The 26378-nt window shown below is 40.5% G+C and overlaps 1 protein-coding gene across 1 annotated transcript in view; it reads left to right on the top strand.

Moving 5' to 3' along the window:
- Positions 1-26378, top strand: part of LOC121875260 (monocarboxylate transporter 12-like) — a 118086-nt gene that overhangs the window by 54197 nt on the left and 37511 nt on the right. Inside the window, exon 5 of the mRNA XM_042379720.1 lies at positions 19363-19545. Coding sequence (XP_042235654.1) covers positions 19363-19545 — 183 coding nt within the window. The remainder of the gene's footprint in view (positions 1-19362; positions 19546-26378) is intronic.

Below are 26378 nucleotides of genomic sequence, written 5' to 3'. Positions count from 1 at the left end.
GAGTGAAGTGTTGGTATGTGTGGGTGTCATCTCACATGGCGGGGTATAATGTGAGTACCAATAAGGTTTTATCCGTTTCACGAAATGTATTGTGATTCATGTGACTCCTGGTTAGCTAGCTAGGAAGATAGGTTATTGTTTTGATATGTAACTGTTTATTTTGAGTAACTTCGTTAATAAACAAAGAACCGTTATGATTAGTTCTCAATTCCCTTGTGTTGACTGAAACATTGTCATGCATGTCTTTGGTATTATGCAGTGATACAGCAAGCCATAAGAAATAACATAACCTAACACCGGGTATCCCTGTTCCTCAGTTAACACCAGTTACGGCATTATTCCCCAGTTATTCTCTCTCCCCTCAGATCAGCTTACCCTGTGGGGTATGGGTGGTTTGGTTCACACTCAGGATGGGATGGAGAAAGGAAACTCACAATGTGCTCTCTGTATACATGTTATATTGGATGTACAATGCAGCTTGGTGCTGGGAAGTGGCAGCGTGGTTACAAGCGTGATGTAGAGAGAGCTGGTTGGTGAGGATGCTCAGAGGAGGACAGCTTGTGGGTCGCCATGCTCGCCGGCGGGAGCAAGGGCCGCCAGGCAGCGGCGGAGGAGGTGATGTAGCTTGCTGCGGCTGTAGCTAGAAGAAGAGAGTGGTCACCACGAGGTCAGGTCTTATATAGCGGAGGTAGGCGTGGCTTAATAGTTGACCTCCGTCATGTAAGGCGGCGCTGGTTGACCTAGACCACGAGGCATACACTGGGGAATTCGCGGGGTCGGCTACTCAGCGATAAACAGCGTTTGTAGGGGAGAAATCCACTACAACCCCTCTGGTGTGAGAGTTTACCACAAACATAAACAAATACTGCCCTTTCTCCCTCCCTCCTCCCTCAATACCCAGTCTCCCTCAATACCCAGTCTCCCTCAATACCCAGTCTACCTCCACTCCACCTCCTCCATCTCACAAAGAAGGTACAGATAATAAGGAATAAAAGAAATATAAGAAATAAATAGAAAAGGAAGAATAAAACTTATTTTTTTATTTATTGTTACATGCCAGAATTTTAGCAAGGCAACTTATATTCTGCCAAATCAAGTCAGTGATATTTTATAAGCAAAAAACTTAAACTCCTTGCCTTTTATGATCCTTGAGTATGCGTTAATCTCTCTCCTGGCTGTCGACACCCCCACCTTCCCCCCTCCTCCCAGCCAGCAATGTGGGTGCAGATGGCGGTGATAACGATTATGTTAGATATAAACTAGGTTACCCCATATTTATGTGAATATGTTCTATTATGTTTTGTGTTAGTTGTGGAATAAAGCGCCACTTTGAATGCGCATGTTATGATTGTTTTGTTTTTTACGGATGGTCCTGAAAATATACTGGAAAGAGCAACATCGTTTGTGTCATTGTCTGAGCCTTTCGCATCATATTTCGTTGATATCCACCAAAAATGAACACTGTAACTTCAACAGGTTATGGGCCCAGGCACAGGTTGGTGTTTGATGGTGATGAAAGCCAGTATGAGTTGTGGGAAGTGAAGTTCTTAGGCCAATTAAGACTTCAAAAACTTCTTGATGTCGTTAATCAAGATGGAGACGGTGCAGAGGTGACGGAGAAGAATGCTGAAGTGTTTGCAGAACTAGTCCAGTACCTCGACGATAGAAGTCTTTCCCTTATCATCCGAGATGCCAAAGATGAAGGTAGGAAGTCATTAAAGATTCTCCGTGAACATTATCTAGGCAGCAGCAAGCCAAGAATTATTGCCTTGTATACAGAACTGACTTCACTCACGAAATCCAATGAAGAGGCCATTGCCGACTACGTGATATGGGCTGAAACGGGTTTGCTTCATTGAAACTAGCAGGTGAAACCATCAGTGACAGTTTACTTGTAGCAATGTTATTAAAAGGATTACCTTTAGAATATAAGACATTTTCTACTGTTGTGACGCAGAAAGAAACAGCTGTTAGTTTCTCTGAATTTAAAGTAGCATTAAAAAGTTTTGAAGAAACTGAAAAGTGTCAACAACAACAAGGTGACGATGCAGATAATGTGATGAATACAAAATTCAAAAATATGAATATTAAAAGCTTTTCCTGTGGAAAATTAGGACACAGAAAATCTGAGTGCAGAAGTAAAGACAAATATACAGTAATCCTAATGAAACAAAGCCTAGTAGGTGGTGTGATAACTGCAAATCCCCTACTCATGATACAAATTATTGCCGCAGAAATAATTCAGTAAAGTCTGTAACTAACAGTGAAGAAGATAGCCATTCACTTGCATTTAGAGCTAGTGTCAGTTCTGTTTATAATAATGTAAGTAGTGCACAATGCCTGTTGGTAGACTGTGGAGCAACATCACATATCATAAGTGACAAATCCCAGTTTGTAAAATTTGATCAGAATTTTTATTCTTCTAACCATTGTATAGAATTGGCAGATGGTAGTAGGCAAAATGGTATTATATCAGGTGATGCAAGAGTTGAAATTAATGATGTTAATGGTAATAGTCATAAAGTTCTACTCACAAATGCTCTATGTGTTCCTTCCTATAAACAGAATACAGTTAACCCTCACTTTACGCGGTCCCGCATTCCGCGTTTCCACATTAACGCGGTGCCTTGCCAGAACCTCACGTGCTCACATTACGCGGTACGTGAACCCCATTACGCGGAGAGTGTCCGGCGCGACGCTATTTTTAGATTCGCCCCACCCGCCACCCGCCCGCCTGCCTGCCTGCCTGCCTCTCCCTCCTCCTCCCTCCGCTTAGGCAAGCGGCGCGGTAAGGTTGCGCAGTGTGTGTCTTTGTTGCGTTATCACTGACGTCATATGACGTATCAGACCTGTGATTGGCCATGCATCCCTACCCCCCTCTGCTGCTAGCTGTAATTGGCTTAAAGTATTATGACGTGTCCACCCGGGGGAGGGAGGGAGGGAGGAAAGACGACGCTTGACCTAGCCGCGGCAGTTTCATCCCTCAAGGCCACTCCGTGTAAACGCGCATCCATTGTTCCGTAAAATGGCTTCCGCCGGACCACCACCCCCAGAGAGAAACCTTTCCTTACCTGGACCCAGCGGCACTAAACCAAAGAAGACACGACGTTCCTTAAGCTACGAGGTGAAGTATAGCATCATCCAAGAGTTGGAGAAAGGAACAAGGCAGGTTGATTTGGCGCGCCAGCATGGCGTGAACGAATCTACGATCCGGACTATAAAGAAGGATTCAGCCAAGATAAAGGAGCACATGAAGATCACAAAGTCTACAGGTGCTTCTATGATCAAGTATTTTCACAACCAGGTGCTTCTCAAGACAGAAAAATTACTTGTGAGGTACTTGGTGCGTCAGGCGCGACGGAACATGGCGGTCGACACGCGCTCTGTTAAGGACTACGCACGTGAACTGTACATGGCAGTGGCACGAAAGATGGGAACTTCAGAGCCCAAACCCTTTAATGCTTCCTCTGGGTGGTTACAGAGGTTTAAGATCCGGAACAAGATCACCAATATAAACATTGGTGGTGAAGAAGCGAGTGCTGATCGTGCTGCGGCTCGGGAATTTCCTCCGTTTTTACGTGAGATTATGGAGGAAGGACAGTACAGTGACGACCAGGTGTTTAACATGGACGAATCTGGTCTTTTCTGGAAAAAACTACCTTCCAAGTCCTTCGTTGTGAAGAATGCCAGCAGGATTCGGGGCCGGAAAATGCAGAAGGAACGCATCACCGTCCTGTTTACCACCAATGCCTCCGGTACCTGTAAGCTCAAGTTATCGGTGATCCACACAGCCCGCAAGCCGCACGCCTACAAGAGCATGGACATGACCAAGCTAAATGTCCACTGGCTGACAGCACGTAAGGCATGGATGTTCTCTACACTGTCCCTCTCCTGGTTTGATGACTGTTTTGTTCCCGATGTAAAGAAATTCTGTGAGCGACAGAATGTCCCATTTAATATTTTGTTGCTGCTGGACAACGCACCAGGACACTCGCCCCTACTGTTAGATCGTCACCCCAACGTAAAAGTGGTCTTCCTTCCTCCCAACACTACGTCTTTAATCCAGCCCATGGACCAGGAGTTGATTTGCAATGTGAAAGCTGCATTCTCAACAAAAAAATTCCAGCTCCTGAACGACTACACCAACACCAGGGAAGAGTTGCGTAACCTGAGTGACACCACCACCGATAGCAAGAGCGAAGAAGATGAGGATCAACAGTTAGAACAGCAAAAAATACTCTTCAAACAATTCTGGAGAGTATTTAACATCAAGAAAGCTGTGGACTTCTTGGTGGAGTCATGGGATCAGCTGTCTATTGCTACAATTCGTCACGCATGGAGACATGTGTTGCATGGAATACCAGGTGAGAGGAGGAGTCAATCTGTGACTGGTGAGGTTCAGAATGTTGCAGTAGCAGTGGACCTTGCCAGAGAAGCTGCGCAGACTGTTACAGTTCCAGGCTTCTCCGAGACCACCAACGACGACATCCTGGAGGTGATCAGAGATCCTGAAGTGACTGCCGACGAGATGTTGGAAGAAGAACACGTCAGTGAAGAGGAGGAAGAAGGTGCGTCAGTCTCCGAAGAACACAATTTAAGTCATAGTGATATTAAGGGTGCCATGGAGTGTGCAGAGAAGATGAAGTCCTTCCTTTCCCGCGACAATGATGATGACCGCTATGGAATCTTCCATACCCGGCTGGTGCAGGCTATGGAGCCGTACATCAAGGTGTATCACGACAACATCAACGCCAGCCGTCAGCAAAGCATAACACATTTCTTCGCCCGCAACCCACCACAGCCAGCCCAAGCCAGTGATAGTGGCAGTGAAGATGACTTTGAGGGATTTGTCAGGGAAGCCCTGACAACTGTAAGTGACAGTGATGGTGATTCACCTAGTAATGGTGATTCACCTGAGGGCCAGTAATCTGCCCTCTGCCTCGGAACCAGCCTCCATCCCCGTATGCCGACCCATCTCTTCTACTACCGTAAGTTACACCTAATTTTTAGTTTTCTAACCTTACCTTTATTTTTCCTATGTTAACCTTTATCTTTCCTAACCTAACCTCTTCTATATTACTTGTTTTTTCATACCATCATAAAGTTAAGATAAAATTTTTACTACAACATAGTTGTGTGTCGTCAAAAAGTGGAGTTTGGGGATCGGCCCGGACTCCATTTCAATTAATCCCATATGTTATGTTATTCACTTTACGCGTTCCTCACTTTCCGCGGTACCCTCCGGGTTACATTAACCGCATAAAGTGAGGGTTAACTGTACAGTATATTTTCTGTTTTAGCAGCCACAGAGAAAGGTGCATCAGTAAATTTTACCCTAAATTCTGCAGAATTGAAGGCCTCAGATGGTACAGTGTTTGATATAAATAAACATGGCAAACTGTATTATTTGAATAATGTGAACTCACAGAAAAGCAGCAGTCATACTATTGAGGAATAGCATAAAATTTTAGGTCATTGTAATGTGAAAGATATACTTAAATTAGAAAATGTTGTTGATGGTATGAACATTACAGATAAGAATAATTTTGATTGTAATGTATGCATTTCAGGTAAAATGTCTCGGTATAAAAGTAGAGAACCTGATCAGCGAGCTACAACCAATTTAGAACTTGTACACTGTGATTTAGCAGGTCCTGTAGACCCTACTGCCATTTCCTTTGTAGATGACTTCTCTGGTATGATAATGATTTATTTCAGCAAAAATATTACATTTCCGTGAATGTAGTATATCAAGCACAGTATGAATAGAATATCATTTTAATATAACAGTATTTTAACCGAAAACTGTTAAAAAATGAGTAGCATCTCTTGAGAATCGGAAGGTTAGGTAAAGTCTTTTGTTTTCGTCACGTATTTTATCCTATTTTACATTGAAATACATCACGTTTCAGCAAAACTACTATTTTTTTCTGAGAATATATTCATTCAGGCGCAGTTTAGGTAAAATATACATGTGATGTAACAGTTTTTTAACTGCAAACGATTCGAAAAACACGTACCCTCTAGCACTGTTCAAGGAGAAGACTGGGAGGAGCTGTTTGGTGCTGTAAACAATGACAAGGAAACTGATTATGATGGATTTTAATGAAAATATTCAGAAATATGGTATCGTAGTATTTATTCAAGTGAATTAGGATAGAATATTAGTGTAATACAACAGTAGTGACGATGTGGAGGAGGCGGATGGATAGAGCGGGGAGGAGTGGTGACGAGTGGATATGCCAGCCTGTACAGTATTAATTGTTTTTATAGCTCTTTTTGCATTTTAATATTAAATACTGTACATTACATTTCAACAAAACTACTGTATTTATTTCTGAGAATATGGAAATGTAATATTTTTGCTGAAATGACGTACGTATTACAGTGGAAAGTGGGATAAAATTGTGACGAAAGCAATGACTTTCCCTTTCTTTCGTTCAAAAGATGTTACCGTAATCGCTTCTCAAATGGTTTTCAGTTGTGGGATTATGAGGCTAATGATAGGATAGTCTGGGGTAGGGGTTGTTGGGGCTCACACTCAGGATGGGATGGAGAAAGGAAACTCACACTGTGCTCTCTGTATACATATTGTATTGGATGTACAGTGCAGCTTGGTGCTGGGAAGTGGCAGCGTGGTTACAAGCGTGATGTAGAGAGAGCTGGTTGGTGAGGATGCTCAGAGGAGGACCAGCTTGTGGGTCGCCATGCTCACCGGCGGAAGCGAGGGCCGCCAGGCAGGAGGAGGAGGAGGTGTTGCTTGCTGGTTGGTGTAGGTAGAAAGAGAGGTAGGTCACCACGAGGTCAGGTCTTATATAGTGGAAGTAGGCGTGGCTTAATAGTTGACCTCCGTCATGTAAGGCGGCGCTGGTTGACCTAGACCACGAGGCATACACCGGGGAATTCGCGGGGTCGGCTACTCAGCGACAAGCATTTGTAGGGGAGGAATCCACTACAATAGAATATTATTGTAATACAGTACAACAGTTTTTTAACTGAAAACCATTCGAAAAGCAATTACGGTAAAATCTTTTGAACAACGAAAGAAAGCGAAAGTCATTGTTTTCGTCATGATTTTATCCCACTTTCCACTGTAATATGTACGTCATTTCAGCCAAAATATTACATTTCCATATTTATTTCTGAGAATATATTCATTCAGTCACAGTTAAGGTAAAATATACTTGTGATATAATATTTTAATGAAAATACGGTATCGTAGTTTTCTTTTGTTTCAAATTTAATTAACAAAGATTGATGTTTCAAATGTAATGAACAAAAATTTATGTACAGTTTCTATAAATAAACTTTAAAAAATGAATACTGTATGTTTTACATCGAACTGTGCATACCATACCACGTATTTGGCTACTTTGGGCTTGCTTTGATGACGCAAGAGAGCTGCCCTGGCAACTGTACCGACACTCACAGCTGGTGGTGCGTTGATGCTCCGTTTCCATTGTTTACTGGTAGTTACTGGTAAATATTTTTCAACCTAACGAAACTATTACCAGTTTAGAGGTAGATCGCCAATTTTTTGACAAATAATTTGGTCTTAAAAACTCGAACTACACACAGGTGTATACGGTAAATAAGGACATGGGGGGCCAGGGGATTTTTTTTTTGGGGGGAGCAGCAATAGTACACGGATTTTTAACATTCACGGGTATCTCTGTTACCTAACCCCCGCGTATGTTAAGGGCCGACTGTACTACAAATCTCACCTGCAAGTAATCTTCCTTGAGTACTTCATACATGGCTTGACAAGTTGCAGATATTATGCGAGACAAACTTTGTTTTGATATCCTCGTTCTATACTGAAGTGACGTGTAGGTGCACCCAGTTGAAAGATATATGAGCGTTGCCTCTAGACGAGCCTCTGCAGATATAATCTCCCTCATATTGGTATCCTGTTTTTTTATATATGGTTCCACTTTCACTAGAAGTTTGTAAAAGGTGTTGGGGTCCATTCTCATGTAATTGGTGAAGTCTTTCTCATGTCCATCTTGCAGTTCACGTAAAATCGTGGCATGACTTCCTAATACTTTTCTTCGATCTAACCACTCTTTGCACCATTCCCTTTTCTGCATTTGGTTCTTCTCTTTGCACATAGCAGCAATTATTGTAGTACACAACGCTATTCGCTTTAACTGTCCGGCGTTTATTCCTGCGACACACTATGGTGATCGTACCGCACCCGCCACTGCCGACCTCCTACTAGCTACCGGCGCCCGACTATGATTGCCGCCAACCACCCCCATGTGTATAACAACACACAGGCTTTGCCCGGTAAACGGGCAAAGCCCGCCGGGCATTGCTCGATCGTGTGGACGGGGCTTAATAGATTTAAAATGTCGGACTGCAACCCTAAGTCAATACCATGTGATTTAAGTGTAAGTAAAATCATTAGTAGTGACTCTAAAGGACTGTGTGATACTAGATTGTACAGAAAAATTGTCGGCAGTTTGATCTATGTAATGACTGGTACAAGACCGGATCTACCTTATGTTGTTTCAAAATTGTCGCAACATCTGGCAAAGCCTACAGAAGCACTTTTTGAATTAGCTAAACATGTTTTGAAATATGTTAAAGGTACAATTCATTATAACTTAAAGTTCAGGAAATCAAACAGTCCATTAAAATTGATTGGTTACTGTGATTCAGATTGGGGTGCATTGGAAGACAGGCGTAATATTACAGGTTACAGTTATCAATTAAATGAAGATGGTCCATTGATTTCTTGGAAATCTAAGAAACAGAATGTTGTAGCGTTGTCCTCATGTGAAGCTGAATTTATGGCTTTAACAACAGCTATGCAAGAGGCTAATTTCTAGACAGTTGTTAACTGATATGCAAAATTCTAATAGAGAACCTGTAACATTGAATGCTGATAATCAGGGAGCTATTGCATTGGCTAAAAACCCTGTACATAATCAAAGGTCGAAACATATCGATATTAAGTACCATTTTGTTAGATCAGAAGTTGAAGATGGTATTATTAATCTGCAGTATGTTCCACCAGAAAATAACATTGCTGATATGTTCACTAAACCATTATCTAAAGAGAAACTAAAGAAGTTTGGTATTATCGGAGGTGTACCCTAGTTTAAGAGGGGGTGTTAGATATAAACTAGGTTACCCCATATTTATGTGAATATGTTCTATTATGTTTTGTGTTAGTTGTGGAATAAAGCGCCACTTTGCTGCGCATGTTATGTTTGTTTTGTTTTTTACTGATGGTCCCGAAAATATACTGGAAAGAGCAACATCGTTTGTGTCATTGTCTGAGCCTCTCGCATCATATTTCGTTGATATCCACCAAAAATGAACACTGTAACTTCAACAGATTAATGGATGAATTTTGTCTTAGGCTTAAAGTTTTCTCTTATAAAAGGTCACAGACTTGACTTAAGAAAATATAGCTTGCATTTAATTTTACTTTACTTTTATCATCTTCGCCACTAATCAGCTCATTACCCGCTTGGGCGACCGGTCACGTCTCTATTACGCACTGTTGGCAAGTACTGGGCATGCACTGGCTCCTTAATGTATCTGAGCCTGATCCAGTGTTGGTCAAGTCTGGTCTTGAAAGAGTTCACACTCGGTACCGTCACAACACACTCTGGAAGGTTGTTTCTCGAGTTCACAACTCTCACTCCGAAAAGGTTTGCCCTCACAGTTTTCTGGACTTGCGGCCTCTTCAACCTTGAGCTGTGACCCTTTGTGGGGGGAGCTGTAGTTATTTACGCAAACACCACTGTACAATATTATTCATACTGTAAACTTAATAATGTATACCACTATATATATTGTACTCACCAACAGATCCTGTCACCTTTAGCCTAGAATAGGCAGACACGTCACTCAATTGACTGTAATATATAACTGTAATCATGTCTTAACACTTGTGATGGAGGTTGGGTGGGAGATTATTGGGTCATGTTACTAACCTGATCTGATGCAGTGTCAGGTCACCCATTGTTTGGTGGGTGATTAGTGGGTCTTATGACCTGAAGATGTCTTGAATGACATTTTTTTTTCCTTTGAGGTGTATAAACATAGTACTGTACTGTATTGTATATGAAGGGTACAGGTATTAATAGGTTTCAGATTATTACAGTAAAAAATCTTTACTAATTAATGAAAAAAAACACAATACAGTGTATTGTATCTTCTTCTCACAATGGCCCGAGAACTTTAGCTCATTGTCAACATACACACATAGGTCCTTCTCACATTCAGTCTCAAATAGTGCAGTTTCTTCATCCCGTTGGGACATATGATACGCCTCCTTACCGTTGGTATGCCCCAGGTGCATCCTCTTACACTTTGTGATATTGAATCTCATCAACCATTTCTTCAACCATTCTTGGAGCTCACAGAGATCCTTCTGCACCTCTGCACAGTCCGCTTGGTTCTTGATTTCTCGAAATAACTTGGCGTCATCAGCAATCATTTGTATGGAGGAGTGTATAACGTCAGGCATGTCATTTATGAAACAAACAAACAACAGCGGGTGAAATACACTGCCCTGTGTGACCCCACTTGTGACAGGTACAGATGATGATTCGTGCCATTAATCACCACACTGCTTGCGGTCATGTAGAAAGTCTTCTATATACGCTAGGACATTTCCCCGAATTCCGTACCCTTCCAGTTTGATTTTCAGCATTTCATGGGGTACACTGTTGAAAGCCTTGGCAAAATCTAGATATATACAGTCGACCCTCGTTAATTCGGACTAATAGAGGGGGGGGGGGTGTCCGTTTTAGCCGATTGTCTGAATTAACCGATTTAGGTTAGGTTAGGTTAGGAAATATAGTACCGTATATACACTCTACGCTGAATATGATACACAGTAACAAAAATACAGGAAATACTGTACTGTAAACATCATATAACTAGCTATATAAAACATTACAATATGTTAATTTCATTTACCTTTGGTAGATGACAGATGAGCTTGATGTGGTGGAGGTTGGGGGGAGAGGTGATAACGTGTTATTCGGAGTCAGTAGAGCTATGATGCTCCACTGGTCCTTGTCCCCCACTTGTAGAAGGCCGAGGTGACTGAGGATGGTCTGAGTCAGCAGCAGGCTCAACAGCTGCAGCAGGGTTGGGACGAACTGGCTTGAAGAATGAGTCTAGTTTCATTTGTTTACCTTGATGATGCTGCCTCTGGATAATGAGTTCCCTAAAGGCTCTAAAATGTTGATAGTAATGCTGAACATCATCACTTTCTGCTGACAATTCATTGTAAGAAATGACATTATCAATGGATTCTTGTATAACTGAGAGTTTGGGTTTCTTGGGCAATGGTTCTTCGTCTTCCTCATCTTCACTATCTCTGCTGTCACCAACGAGAACTTCATCCGCTATTTCTTCTTCTGTTAAGAGTTGGTATCCAGGGTCACCCTCTGTGTCTTCTAGCCAGTTTCTGATGTCATCTTCTGTGACATCATTTTTGCCCGCCCTCTTAAGGATATGATGAAAGTCCCTTGCCTCGAATCCTTCAAAATCATATTCTACCTCCACATTGTACAGAAGTTTTTTCCAAGCATTGGCTAGAGTGGTAGTCTTCAGTGCCTTCCATGAAGCTGCTAAGTTGAATATTGCAGACTTGAGGTTGTAGTTCTTGACGTTATTAACATTTCTTTGTCCTCGTGTGTCTTCTGTAAGATCTTCATCTTCTATAACCGCAAGAACTTCGTCCAGATATCTTCGTTGGTATATTCTCTTGCAGGCTACAATTATACCCTGATCCATTGGCTGGATCAGGGAGGTAACATTGGGTGGCAAGAACATGCATCTTATTTTAACATCATTACTGACAAGCTTGTCAGCACCTGGGTGAGCAGATGCATTGTCCAAAATTAGTAGCACCTTCACCTCAGCAGCAGGAAGTTTGAGGACATCTTCTTGATATTTTTGCACTGCAGGAATGAAATGCGAGAAAAACCAATCATTAAAGATTTGCATGTTGAACCACGGTTTCTTGGAGTGGTAATAATGCACTGGTAGATGGTGCATCATATCTTTCAAAATACGCGGGCGTGCTGACCTCCCCACCACCACTAACTTTAAACGGTGCATACTGTCTGCGTTCGCACAACACAATGCCGAAAATCGTTCCTTACTTACTTTACGACCAGGTGGGGAGGCTTCATTCTTGAGAGCTTGGGTATTCCGGGGTAGGGACCGCCAATACAACCCAGTTTCATCCCCATTATAGACTTGGGAAATCAGGAGCCCTTCACTCTTAATTAAGTCATTTAGCCTCTCCCTGAATGGTTCGATGTCCTCTGTGGGTGCGCTACCAGTATCACCATGCGTAATTTTATTACACATTCCATGGCGATTTCTAAATCGCCATAACCACCCATCACTAGCTTCGAAACTCTCGATGCCCATATGACTTGCTAGCTTAACAGCACCATCTTGTATTTCTACACCACGGACGACATTACCACAGGATCATTGCTGCACAAACCACTTCGTCACTGCCTCCTCAAGATTTGTATCTTTTGCCACTCTCATACGCTTCCTTGCACCAACAGATGATGATTTAGAAGTTGCATCAACATTATATTTCAAAGAAAATGCAACGAGTTTGTCCTTAGCCTTGCATATGTCCGAAACTGTTTGCTTTTAAACACCATACTCATCACAAACTCTAGACACCGAAGCACCAGCCTCTAACTTCCTTTTAAGTTCCAGTTTCTGGTTCACAGAAAGGGTCACATACTTCTTCGGCATTTTACTCCCCCTTGAAGACATGATGTAAAATACAAGGCTGGAAGATGCCTAATCACTGAAATATCAACGAATATTGCAGGGCATCACAACACTGATATTCGAATATGGCGCTAGGTCAACAATGACTGGCGTGACTCACGCGCGCACAAGGTCGCCGCGTGACCCATCTATCGGACAATCCCAGAACCATAAATTTGGTATGGACTCGTCTATAGGTCGACCCTGATTTTTTCACCAAAAAATCATTAATTTATAATAGTCCTTGTTTATAGGTCGACCCAAGTTTTTGAGGGTATTGGAATAACAAAACCTTCAGTAAAAACACTCTATGTCCTATAAACTGAGGCTCTCCGTGCCTGAAACACCGAGTGCCGAAGGCAAATTGTTTACCATTTATTATTATGACACTTTACACTGAAACGCGGGTAGTATTTATTCAAGTCAATTAGGAGGGAATATTATTGTATACAACAGTTTTTTAACTGAAAACCATTCGAAAAGCGATTACGGTAAAATCTTTTGAACAACGAAAGAAAGCGCAAGTCATTGTTTTCGTCATGATTTTATCCCACTTTCCACTGTAATACGTACGTCATTTCAGCAAAAATATTACAGTTCCATATTTATTTCTGAGAATATATTGATTCAGTCACAGTTAAGGTAAAATATACCTGTGATGTAATATTTTAATGAAAATACCCGGTACAGGTTGTACCTCTCTAGTCCGGCAACCTCGGGACCTGACCGGTGCCGGACCATGGAAATTTCCGGACCATGGAAATTCACCCTTTTCCTGGATAGATAGTGACTTGGCTTGGAAGCACTAGCACCACTTTCCCTGCTTCATGGTCTCTTTGAAGACATATTGAAGGGTTAAATGTCGTACAGTAGCTTCTCAAATTTCGCGAGTTTTTAATTCAACGTTTTCGATTTGAACACAAAAAAAAACACATTTAAAAATTTTGACGGTGGAAACTCTAATTTCGACGGGTTTGAACGGCCCACCAACGTTCAGACAACGTGCACAATCTGTAAACAGCGTCATTTCTCTTATGTACTGTACAAAAGATTCATTATTGTTTATTACTGAAAGTCTTTTTGATTGAATTAATGTTTGTGTGTGCAAAATGAGCAATACAATTCATTAATATTACGTAGAATATTAAAACACGAGGAAATGAGACAGCATTGTTTTCGTTGATTACAAAACCAGTGACTGACTGGTTCTACATATAAAACTGAAGAAAATAAGACCTTGGTTGTAGCTGTAGTAAAATTAATATGGTTGTTTTAAGTAATGTTATTTATTGTTAATAAATGGAACAATAGAAGATGCTAACGATAATGGTAAAGAAAAAAGAGAGATCACGTATGTAAGTGCGCATGCGCACACGTGAAAACATATCGTCATTACTTTACATAAGAATATGAAAGCAACACTTATTTACTGTTCATATATATTTTAATTAATGTTTCTGAATTTGTTTTTATTGAATTAATGTTTGTGTGTGCAAAATTAACAATACAATTTATTAATAATACGTGGAATATTAAAACACACGAGACGAGACGGCTGCCGGCATTGTTTTTGTTAAAGCTTACAAAACCAGTGACTGATTGGTTCTACATATAAAACTGAAGAAAATAAGACCCTGAGTTTAGCTGTAGTAAAATTAATGTAAAAAAATTAATATGGTTGCTTGAAGTACCTGTAATGTTATTTAATGTTAATAAATGGAAAAATATAAGTAGCTAACCATTAATGGTAAAAAAAAAGTGAGACTGCGCGTATGTTAGTGCGCACATGTGAAAACATATCGTCATTGCTCTACATAAGAATATGAAAGCAACACTTATTTTCTGCTCATATATATTGAAGGGTTAAATGTTGTACTCTGTATAGACAAGCAGAGAGAGCGAGCAGCCGAACTGCCGGATGTAAACATACCTTAATTTCCCGCGGCTTTCTTGTTGTATTTTTTACGGGGATTAGCCCACCCGGGCATAGGTCACTTACCCACATTGGGGCTTGAGGGGCAAAAATTTAATACTTCTGTAGTAATAATAATAATAATTCAGATAAGTAAAAAAAAAAAAAAGCTGCCTATCTACCTATTGGACAAACTAAAATCGTCCCGGACCACGGGAGTTTCAGGACCACAGAATGCCGGACTAGAGAGGTGCAACCTGTATTTAGAAATACTGTATAGTAGTTTTCTTTTGTTTCAAATTTAATTAACAAAGATTAATGTTTCAAATGCAATGAACAAAAATTTGTGCATCTATAAATAAACTTTAAAAATGAATACTTTATGTTTTACATAGTCCTGTGCTACCATACCATGCATTTGGCTACTTTGGGCTTGCTATGATGATGCAAGAGATCTGTCCTGGCAACTGTACCGACACTCACAGCTGGTGGTGCGTCGTTTCCATTGTTTACTGGTAGTTACTGGTAAATATTTTTCAACCTAACGAAACTATTACCCTTTTAGAGGTCGACCCCCATTTTTTTGCCAAAAAATTTGGGGTCCACAAAACATGTAGCTATGTGTATGTATGTTTATTTGAGTGCCCCGTCATAGGAGTCCGTTTTCTCTCGCTTCAGGACGCCTGAGTCTTCCGTTTTCTCTTAATCTTAGAGTGCACTGCACCAGAGACTTCGTTATTCCTTAGTAATGACACGGAATTTGAAATTGCAACCCCAATTGCAACTGGGACAATCCCAGAACCAGAAATTTGATACAGACAGCTCAGATTTCGTCCGATTTATCTGAAATCCGATTAAAGGGGTCCGAATTAACGAGGGTCGACTGAATTGTCGATATCACCACCCCTTTCCAGAATATGGGTCCAAATATCCAATACCTGAAGCAATTGTGTTAAGCAGGAGCGCCCGGCATAAAACCGTGTTGGCAATCCTTTACAAGGTTGTTTCGTAGTAGATGTTCCATTGCGGTATCTCTGATAATACTCTCAAGTATTTACATACTATGCTGGTCAGGCTCACCGGTCTATAGTTGTTTGTGGAGTGACGATCGCCCATGGAAGATAGCGAAGGCGAAAATATAATAACAATAGTAGTAACATAACAAAAATAAATACAAATTATAATACAGGCATCCCCCGGTTTACGGAAACTCTGGTTATGGAAATCCGCTCCTACGAATTTTGTAAATTGTGACCAATAAATTTGGAATACGGACAAAAAATTCACCCTTACGGAAATTGGGTAACTTTTTAATATATTTTTCAATACTATCAGAAAAAAAATTCACAGAAATTATAAAATTTATTTCAGGTGGATTTCTTGGTGGTTGCTACAATACTGTACAGGGCGAGGCAGGAGCCAGTAGTGCCCCTCTGTCTCCCTCCCAGTAACTCCGATTGCACTATGTTACCTCACCACCTCACCTAATGCAGCACTCAACATCGTTTGTGATAATTTAAATTCAAGTGTTTTTTATATTTATTATCATATTATATCATAAAATAATCAATGTATGTGTTAAAAATATAATAATTATTCATAAATGAGCTTGTACAGTATTACGTATTTTTGCCAAAAATATTTCTTTGAGAACGCGTCTCCAATTACAGCTCCTCCCCAACTTACGACTTACTCGACTTACGACCACCCGGACGTATGACTGCCTCAGTCGTACCAAAATTTTGTCAAATTACTTATTATCTAGTCCCAACGTCCGTGATTGCTCTGTGTACTGACCAAATTTTCGTTTGTAATTCACTTTAAAATGGCTGGCAAGCGTAAAAGTGAGAGTTTTGTGGTGCTGAGAAGAAAGAGACACCCATTTTAGATTTTCTATGTATTATTTAAGCATTTTCGACTTACGACCATTTCGACTTACAACTGGATTTGAGTCCCTAGCCCCGTCGTATGTCGGGGAGGAGCTGTATATAATGCAAGTAAATGGGAAAATTGGTTTCACGATACAGATAAATTTTCAAGGACACATACCTTCCGTAACCCGGGGGATGCCTGTAATAATAATAATAAAGAACAATATGTATGTTGTGTTGTTAAAAGTAAGAGAAAAATTATGACTCTGCAATTGTGTGTAAATGAGGCAGAGAGTCAGATCAGCAACCTGGGATTTGGTCACAATTTTCGTGATGCCACATGGCAGCAGGGTCTACCATTAGACAACACATTATGCTTCCAATATCTTCCCAGGCAGTAGTACCTCCCTGTTTGGTAGCTGCCTACTACTACCTACGCAGTAGAGTCTCCATAGCCATAGCACATGAACGTAACTCAATTAGGATGAGATATACATACTCTGAATTATTTGGTAGGGGTGAAGATGAACATGGTATTGACAGAGGCATGTATTGATAGTGATATTGAAGGTGATGATAATGATAATGACCAGTACTACGTGTTTGAACAAGATGAAAGAAATGACGACGACTATGATGAGTGGCAAGTGGAGGAGAGAGGGTTGCTGCCCTCCTCATCTCCAGGAACGTCCAGTACTCCCTCCACTTCACCGACCCCTACCACCCCCAGTCCCACTGCATGGTTAGATCCACCCATACTCCTTCCCCCTCCTACTCTGGCTCCCTTCCTCCCTCCCACACTGTTCCCTCCCTCCTTCCCACACTGCTCCCTTCCTCCCACATACTTCCTTCCTCCGACCTACCCTGCATATTGCCATAATAATCTAAGTACAGTACAATATAAACGAATAATACAGTAATACAAGTACTGTATTGCCGTTTGCCAGAATCCCTCAAACCCGGAACTCTCCGATAGCCAGAATTGAAATTTCCTTAGAAAATCGTTACCAAAGCCAAAATTTTCCGGATTATCCCGGCTTTGGGAACGATTTTCCGAGGGGTACATTTTCCGGAAAATTTTCCCAATACCTGGAAATTTCCGGGAATGGGGGAGTTTTTTCCGGGTGTGAGAGAGATGAAAATCAGCGCATTTTCAGGAAATTTCGAGAAAAATTTTGCGGGACACATAAAATTCCGGGGACGAGGGATATTTTTCCGGGTTTGTGAGATGATGTAATGAGTAATTTCTGGAACTTCCAAGAACATTTTTCCATTACCCAGAAAATTCTGGGATGAGGGATTTTTTCCCTGCTTTGAGAGAGTCGTCTCGTTACCTGTAAATCTCTCATTCCCGGAAGTGCTCTGCACCAATTGTTCCGGCTTATGGAGATATCACTGTATTTGTCTATATGTAAAGGAAATAAATCGTGAGGGACGGAAAATACCTCGGAGGGCTCCGCCGACCTTGAGTGTGCAGCGTTACCACTTGTAATAAAAAGACATCCATATGTTTACTGCATAAATCTTTATAGGTTCATTTGTTATGCTGCTTCAATCATATTATTCTGTTTTTTCCGTGAAAAAAAAATCATTATGTATATACATGACTGCAAGACAGAGCAGAAGTACTGTGACAGGACGGGGAGCCAGTAGGCTCCCACCAGCCCAGGATTTAAATGCCAAGTAGCACTTTTAAATGAGGCTAGTTGCCACCTTACCATTATTTCTTGTTTTCTTTGGGCATCTGGGGATTTTTGGGCCATAAAACAAAAAATATATTTTTCCTGATGGGGGGGGGGGCAGTATCATGTATGTATGTATAATAATGTGACCCTTTATGGGTTAATAAACTGTTTGCTGGTTTTTATTATTTACAGTTGGTTTTAATGACTTAGTTATAGTGCTGTAAATTAAAAAAGGCATATGATAGGGCAAACAGAAAAGAATTGTGGGAGGTATTACATGCATTTGAGGTAGGAGGAAGGCTGTTACATGCAGTAAAAGCATTCTATACGAGTAACAGGGCAACAGTAAGAATAAATGGGAAAGAAATTGAAACATTTGAAATATGTGGATGTTAAACAAGGATGTGTTATTCAATATATACATGGATATAAACTAAAAATCTTCTTTGTATTGTTGCATGACAATTATTTAAGAAGGGTAAATCAAACTTTATAAATGAACAAATCATAAGTTTCCATATATTCGTATACGTATTTGCTTAAATATTGAAAAAAGTATATTAATGAATTGACAACTCAACTACAACGAGGAGTGCCACAAGATTCTCAGATCGATTTTTTTTCAGCATTTACGCAAATATACGACACATGGAAACTTCTCATGACCTAAAATAATGATGAATAGTTTTTATTACAAAAATTCTACCTTTGGATTGTTTAATATTGATCCTGACAGTGATACAGCCGAAAATAGATCCACCAATCACAATCATTATTACATACAGCCTTACTTACCAAGTATTGCCAGATAAAATTGCCAGTACAAAAGCCAGGGTGGGGTCGCTGGATCTTTGGCTGACTGTACATTGAAAGATAAGTATATCATGAATAATGAGTGGATTAAATAAACCACCAGTGGTAAACGAAATATACAGACATACACAAAAACATTTAGTCTTAAGTTTTCATTTCTTCATTTTTGTGTTTGAATAACTATGTACATATGAACTATCTAGGAAAACTTATCTCATTTATGGTAGAGTGGCACAACCATTTGACTGGAAGGTGTAGAGAAATATAGTATACCGTATTGCCCGTCACATCTAATTTAATTTTACAGATAAATGAGCTGAGTTGGCAGAACTCTTTGATTATCATCTCTGGCATCATGCTCAACTGTGTTGTGTTTGGAGCCATGTTCAGGCCACTTGAGGACAACATTGTGGTCCTACCGGATAATGCTGATGTAGAGGAACCTGCTACACCTGAGGCACTGCCCCTCAGTGACATCCCCAGAATAAAGGTAAGACTTTTCATCTGAATAACTGCTATGACTTTACGAAGCAAATTTAAACTCTGCGACACATAACTCGCTGAAATTTATTAAATAGTATACTTGCTCGTATGGTTGGGTCTCACTAATTCAACTCCCATGGACCTGACCCCTTGCCTGATGAAAGAATTTGCCGGACCACAGGTGATCACTTAACCACCCTCTTACTAACACCAGACGATTTTATTCAGCACAGAGGAGAGCCCGTACACAAGGGGTGAAGAAAAGTTGGAAATAATTAAATTACTATAAAGTAGGAAATATGTACAGTTCAGTGTACAGTAGGCTCTCATATTTAGACACCTATTTAGACTGTAAAAGCCTCGCAAAATTCAAATCGTCCAAATTTAAATACAACTTCCTATGGAGAAAAGTAATTTGAGTCTGGTACTTTTGATGTTTGGCATAACTTTGCCTTTTTTACCCTACTTTTTTGGCGAATTACTACCTCTAATAAAGCAACATCTTAATAAACCAACGAAAATAACACAGATAAAGTTAAATAAAAACTAAAAAACAACACAGAAAAAGTTTTTATGTTCTACAGCTTCAGCTAGAGTTGAACCTGATGACTTGGCAACTTCGTCATCTGAGTAAAAACACACACAACAACATTGGCTGTCTTTATGTTTTCAACTTTACCACCACTGGTGGGTAGAATTTTTGTTTTAAATTCAGAAACGTTAATTAAATCAACAGTAAATAAGTGTTGCTTTCATATTCTTATGTTGAGTAATGACGATATGTTTTCACATGTGCACACTTACATACTCGATCTCACCTTTTTTCTTTACCATTAATGGTTAGCTACTTCTATTGTCCCATTTATTAACCTTAGATAACATTACACTACTTAAAACAACCATATTAATTTTTTTACATTTAATTTTACTACAGCTATAACCTGGGTCTTATTTTCTTCAGTTTTATATGTAGAACCAATCAGACACTGGTTTTGTAAACATTAACGAAAACAATGCAGTCTCGTCTCCTCGTGTGTTTTAATATTCTACGTACAGTGTATTATTAATGAATTGTATTGTTCATTTTACACATATAAACATTAATTCAATCAAAAGGAAATTCAGAAACATTAATTAAAACATATATGAACAGAAGTGTTGCTTTCATATTCTTATGTAGAATAATGACGATATGTTTTCACATGTGCGCACTTACATACGCGCAGTCTCGCTTTTTTCTTTACCATTAATGGTTAGCTACTTCTATTGTTCCATTTATTAACATTAAATAACATTACTTAAAACAATCATATTAATTTTTTCACATTAATTTTACTACAGGGTCCTATTTTCTTCAGTTTTATATGTAGAACCAATCAGTCACTGGTTTTGTAAACATTAACGAAAACAATGCAGTCTCGTCTCCTGGTGTGTTTTAATATTCTACGTATTATTTATGAATTGTATTGTTCATTTTGCACACATATACATTAATTCAATCAAAAAGACATTCAGTAATGAACAATAATGAATCTTTTGTACATAAGAGAAATGTTGCTGTTTACACAATTGTGCACGTCTGAACGTTGGCGGGCCGCTCAAACCCGTCAAAGTTCGAGTTTCCGCCGTTGAAATTTGTAATTGTGTAGTGGTTTTTTTTTGTGTCCAAATGAAAAATGTCGAATTAAAAACTTGCGAAATTTGAGAACCTACTGTAAGTAAAAGTAAAGTATTTTTGTTATCATCCTAAATGCAGCTATATTTCTGTTTTCTAGTGATTCGTCATGATGATAATGTTAGTAATCAGACATGGGACCAAAGCCAAGCCTTCAGTTTTGAAGCCAAAGCCAAAGCCATTGAAAAGTTACAAAGCCAAAGCCAGCTGTTCGAAAAGTTATGAAGCGAAAGCCAAGGCTTTTTATGGCAACCCAAAACTTTAATACCACTACTTATGTGATATGTAGGTACCCTTCGTTTAGTGATCATTCACTTAGTGATACTGTATTTCGGTTTAGCGATATAAAATTTGTAATACCGTTTGTTGTTTAACGCTTTTCAATTTTGATTTGATGATTTTCAACTCACTGTGAACAATTTGGGAGGGAAGTCGAAAAAACTGGGGATTCTCTGCTCCAAGTGCGCATCATTACAATACTGTAATGTGGCATAGAAATATGGAAAATACTGTACTGTATACAGCACACTACAGTATTTTAAAGTAATAATAAAGTAAATAATACAGGAATAAATAAATGTCACACTTACATTACGAGGTGAGCTGACATTATGTAGATGATGTTCGAAAGCGTAATGGTTACACTGGTAAATGAAGTATAAACCCACAATGGAGAAATAAAAGATCTTGGAGCTGGTATACTAAGATCCTCTTCAGTCAACAAACAGAACAAAGCAAGGAAGAAAGACATAGAACTCATGTCACATGACCTGTCTCCCGAGTTGAGGTAGGGTGGGGATTAGGGATAATCTTCTTGATGACAGTATTTCAGGATCAGGTCAGTGGCCTATTGAGAGCTAATAGATATGAGATGACCACTGTACAGTATCCCCATTATAAACATTACATACTCTACATAAAATGTTAGCCATCATTTATGGGTTAAACAAAAAATTTGACTGATAAAGGTGTTTTTATTTACCGTATTAGATGCTGTAGATGGTAGACTCGGTAGTGGAAGTAAACAACGCACTTGTAATATTCAGGTGCAATTTAATTAGAGGCACTTTTACAGAATAATATGTTAATTGTTTGGCACATAAATTTTAAACTGGATAGTAATCATTTTCTATTTACAACTTCAGCAATACAGTGAACCCTCACTTTACGCGGTTAATTCAACCCACGGCGCCCGCGTAAAGTGAACAACATAACATATGGGATTAATTGAAATAGAGACTGGGCCAACCCCCAAACTCCACTTTTTCCCGACACAATACGTACGTTTTACTAAAAATAACATCTTAACTTTATGATGGTATTCACCCACACATAATATAGAAGGGAACAGTCAATAAACTGGAGGTTAGGTTAGAAAAAAACAAGGTTGGGGTTAACACTTATGTTAGTAGAAGAGATGGGTCGGCGTACGGGAATGGAGGCTGGTTCCGAGGCAGAGGGCAGGCTACTGGCCCTCAGGTGAGTCACCATCACTGTTATCCACACTTGTCAGGGCCTCCCTGACAGATCTCTCAAAGTCATCATCACTGTCTCTACCTCTGTCACTATCACTGGCTTGGGCTGGCTGTGGTGGGTTGCGGGCGAAGAACTCTGTTATGCTTTGCTGACGGCTGGTGTTTATGTTGTCGTGATAAACCTTGATGTAGGGCTCCATATTCTACAACAGCTGGGTAGCGAAGATTTCATACCTGTTTGCGTCAGGGTCGTCGGAAAGGAGGAGCTTGGCTTTCTCGATACACTCGATGGCACCCCTAACATTACTATGGGATAAGCGGCGTTCTTCTTGGGATGACGCACCACCTGCCTCTTCACTGACGTCATCATCATCTACCATGTCGTCGGTAGTCACATCAGGATCCCTTATCACCTCCAGGATGTCGTCGTTGGTGGTCTCGGAGAAGCCTGCAGCTGTAACACTCTGCGCAGCTTCTCTGGCAAGGTCCACTGCTACTGCAACAGTCTGAACCTCACCAGTCACAGATTGACTCTGCCTTACGCCCGGAATGCCTTGCAACACATGTCTCCATGCGTGACGAACAGTTGCTACAGACAGCTGATCCCATGCCTCCACCAAGAAGTCCACAGCTTTCTTAACGTTGAATATTCTCCAGAATTGTTTTAAAAGTACCTCTTGCTCTGCCAACTGTTCATCCTTGTCGTCTTCGCTCTTGCTATCGGTGTTGGTGTCACTCAGGTTACGCAACTCTTCCCTGGTGTTGGTGTAGTTGTTCAGGAGCTTGAATTTTTTAGTAGAGAATGCAGCTTTTACATTACAGATTAACTCTTGGTCCATGGGCTGTAATATAGACGTAGTGTTGGGAGGAAGGAAGACCACTTTTAAGTTGGGGTGACAATCTAACAGTAGGGGCGAGTGTCCTGGTGCGTTGTCCAGCAGCAACAAAATCTTCAATGGCACATTCTGTTGCTCACAGAATTTCTTCACATCGGGAACGAAACAGTCATCAAACCAGGAGAGGGACAGTGTAGAGAACATCCACGCCTTACGTGCGGTCAGCCAGTGGACATTTAGCTTGGTCATGTTCATGCTCTTGTAGGCGTGCGGCTTGCGTGCTGTGTGGATCACCGATAACTTGAGCTTACAGGTACCAGAGGCATTGGTGGTAAACAGGACGGTGATGTGCTCCTTCTGCAACTTCCGGCCCCGACACTTGCTGGCATTCTTCACAACGAAGGTCTTGGAAGGTAGTTTTTCCAAAAAAGACCAGATTCGTCCATGTTAAACACCTGGTCGTCGTTGTACTGTCCTTCTTCCATAATCTCATGTAAAAACGGAGGAAATTCCCTAGCCGCAACACGGTCAGCACTAGCTTCTTCACCACCAATGTTGATATTGGTGATCTTGTTTCTCTTCTTAAACCTCTGTAACCACCCAGAGGAAGCATTAAAGTGTTTGGGCTCTGTAATTCCCATCTTTCGTGAGACTGCAGCATACAGTTCACGTGCGTACTCCTTAACTGAGCGCGTGTCCACCGCCATGTTCCGTCGCGCCTGACGCACCAAGTAGCTCACAAGTAATTTTTCTGTCTTAAGAAGCACCTGGTTGTGGCAAAACTTGATCATAGAAGCACCTGTAGACTTTGTGATGTTCATGTGCTCCTTTATCTTGGCTGCATCTTTCTTTATTGTCCGGATCGTAGATTCGTTCACACCATGCTGGCGCGCCAAATCAACCTGTCTTGTTCCTTTCTCCAACTCTTGGATGATCTTGTACTTCACCTCGTAGCTTAAGGAACGTCGTGTCTTCTTTGGCTTAGGGTGGCTGGGTCCAGGTAAGGAAAGGTTTCTCTCTGGGGGCGGTGGTCCGGTGGAAGCCATTTTACAGAACAATGGATGCACGTTTACACGATGTGGCCTGGAGGGATGAAACTGCCGCGGCTAGGTCAAGCGTCGTCTTTCCTCCCTCCCTCCCGCGGGTGGACACATCATATTACTTTAAACCAATCACAGCTAGCAGCGGAGGGAGGTAAGGATGCATGGCCCAATTACAGTCCGATATGTCATATGACGTCACTGATAACGCAACAAAGACACACACTGCGCAACCTATTCGCGCCGCTTACACAGCATGGCGGATGGCGGGAGAGGGCGGGAGAGATGGCGAGAGGTTTGGATCCAAAACTGGCGCGGCTCGCCAGCCGCTCTCCGCTTAAAGGGGTACACGCACCGCGGAAAGTGAGCATTCCGGTTTCGGCAGGGTACCGCGTAAACGTGGAAACGCATAAAGTGGGACCGCGTAAAGCGAGGGTTGACTGTACTGATATTGTACGTGGTTCTTTTCGCTTAGCAAACTTTATTTAATTTTAACTGGACAGGTTGAGAATCCTTAATCCGAAATCCTTGGGGCTGAATGTGTCTTGGATTCTAGATTTTTTTTTGATTTGGGGATACCTGTACACTGTATATCTGTATAATAGGGTACAGGTACTTCACCCAGAGGGGACTGTGTCCGAGTCTAAGCACGAAATTTATGTACGTATACAGTATCTCATTTGCCAAATATGGATACATATGGACTGCAGGTAGTTTAATGCAATATTTTTAATAATTTTGTGCATGAAACAATAAGAAAAAGATGCTTATATAACCATCAGAAAGGTAAGCTACTACTACTGTAGGCCTACCTGTAACTGCCCCTGAAATTTACCATAGTGCAGTTTCTGTCTTACCTTCATTCATTAATGCTCTAGGGATGAGGATAACTTTCTTAAATATTTCTTCTAGCGTCATCTGCCTCATTAACAATATTTTTTGGAATATCAATCTCTCTTTGATCTTATAAACTGACATTTTCACCATGTTGTGTACAGTCAGTTCTGCTATAACGCGATAGTTGTGTTCTTGTAAAATATCGTGTTATAGAAAATCGCGTAATAGAAATAACAGGGCTTATGGAGAAAATAGGGTTAGGTGCAAATTACTACTCGAAATCGAAAAAAAATTAGTAGTTAGCTTAACACAAAGGATAGCACAGTCTAAATAAATGTTACATTTATATCTAATAATAAAATCATACAGTAAATGTAACGCTTTACCTTGAAAAAATGTGAATATAACTTGATGGGGGAGAAGGGTGATTTTGAGGTTGATAACATCGAGCTTCTCTTCAAGTGTTATATCCTTTCTTTTACGATCATCACCGGGAATTCGATCACCAGAACGCTTCTTGGAGATATTCTTCTTTACCATATTCACAGTTAATACCACAAAATTGGAGAAATAGTAAGCAAAAATCGCGTTACAGCAAACAAGCGTTTGCGTTATACAAATATCGTTCCTCTATTCATAAATCGCGTTAGAGCAAATTCGCGTTATCAAAACACGCGTTATAGCAGAACTCACTGTATGGTCTCTTTTACCACTGTTAACTATATCACCTTCATCTTTACTGTTAGCATCACGATCACCTTGATTCTGAACCATTTCAACTGTTTCACTATCAGTCAATGAATGAACAACTGGAGCATCATTATGAATGTTGAGAACTTCTTCTATGTCAGCTTTCTCCAGCTTCTTGACAGCATCCGAGGGTATACCTTTTGCGTAAGTAAAGAGGTTTGATATCATTTCTTTCTCACTTGTCACATGGAATACTTGAAAGTCAACATTTTTTTCATCGTCATCGA

The sequence above is a fragment of the Homarus americanus genome, unplaced genomic scaffold (genome assembly GCF_018991925.1).
Source record: "Homarus americanus isolate GMGI-L3 unplaced genomic scaffold, GMGI_Hamer_2.0 scaffold56241, whole genome shotgun sequence".
In the NCBI taxonomy this organism is placed as follows: domain Eukaryota; kingdom Metazoa; phylum Arthropoda; class Malacostraca; order Decapoda; family Nephropidae; genus Homarus; species Homarus americanus.
The sequence above is the reverse complement of the archived record's forward strand: the minus strand, read 5'-3'. Positions and strand labels throughout refer to the sequence as shown.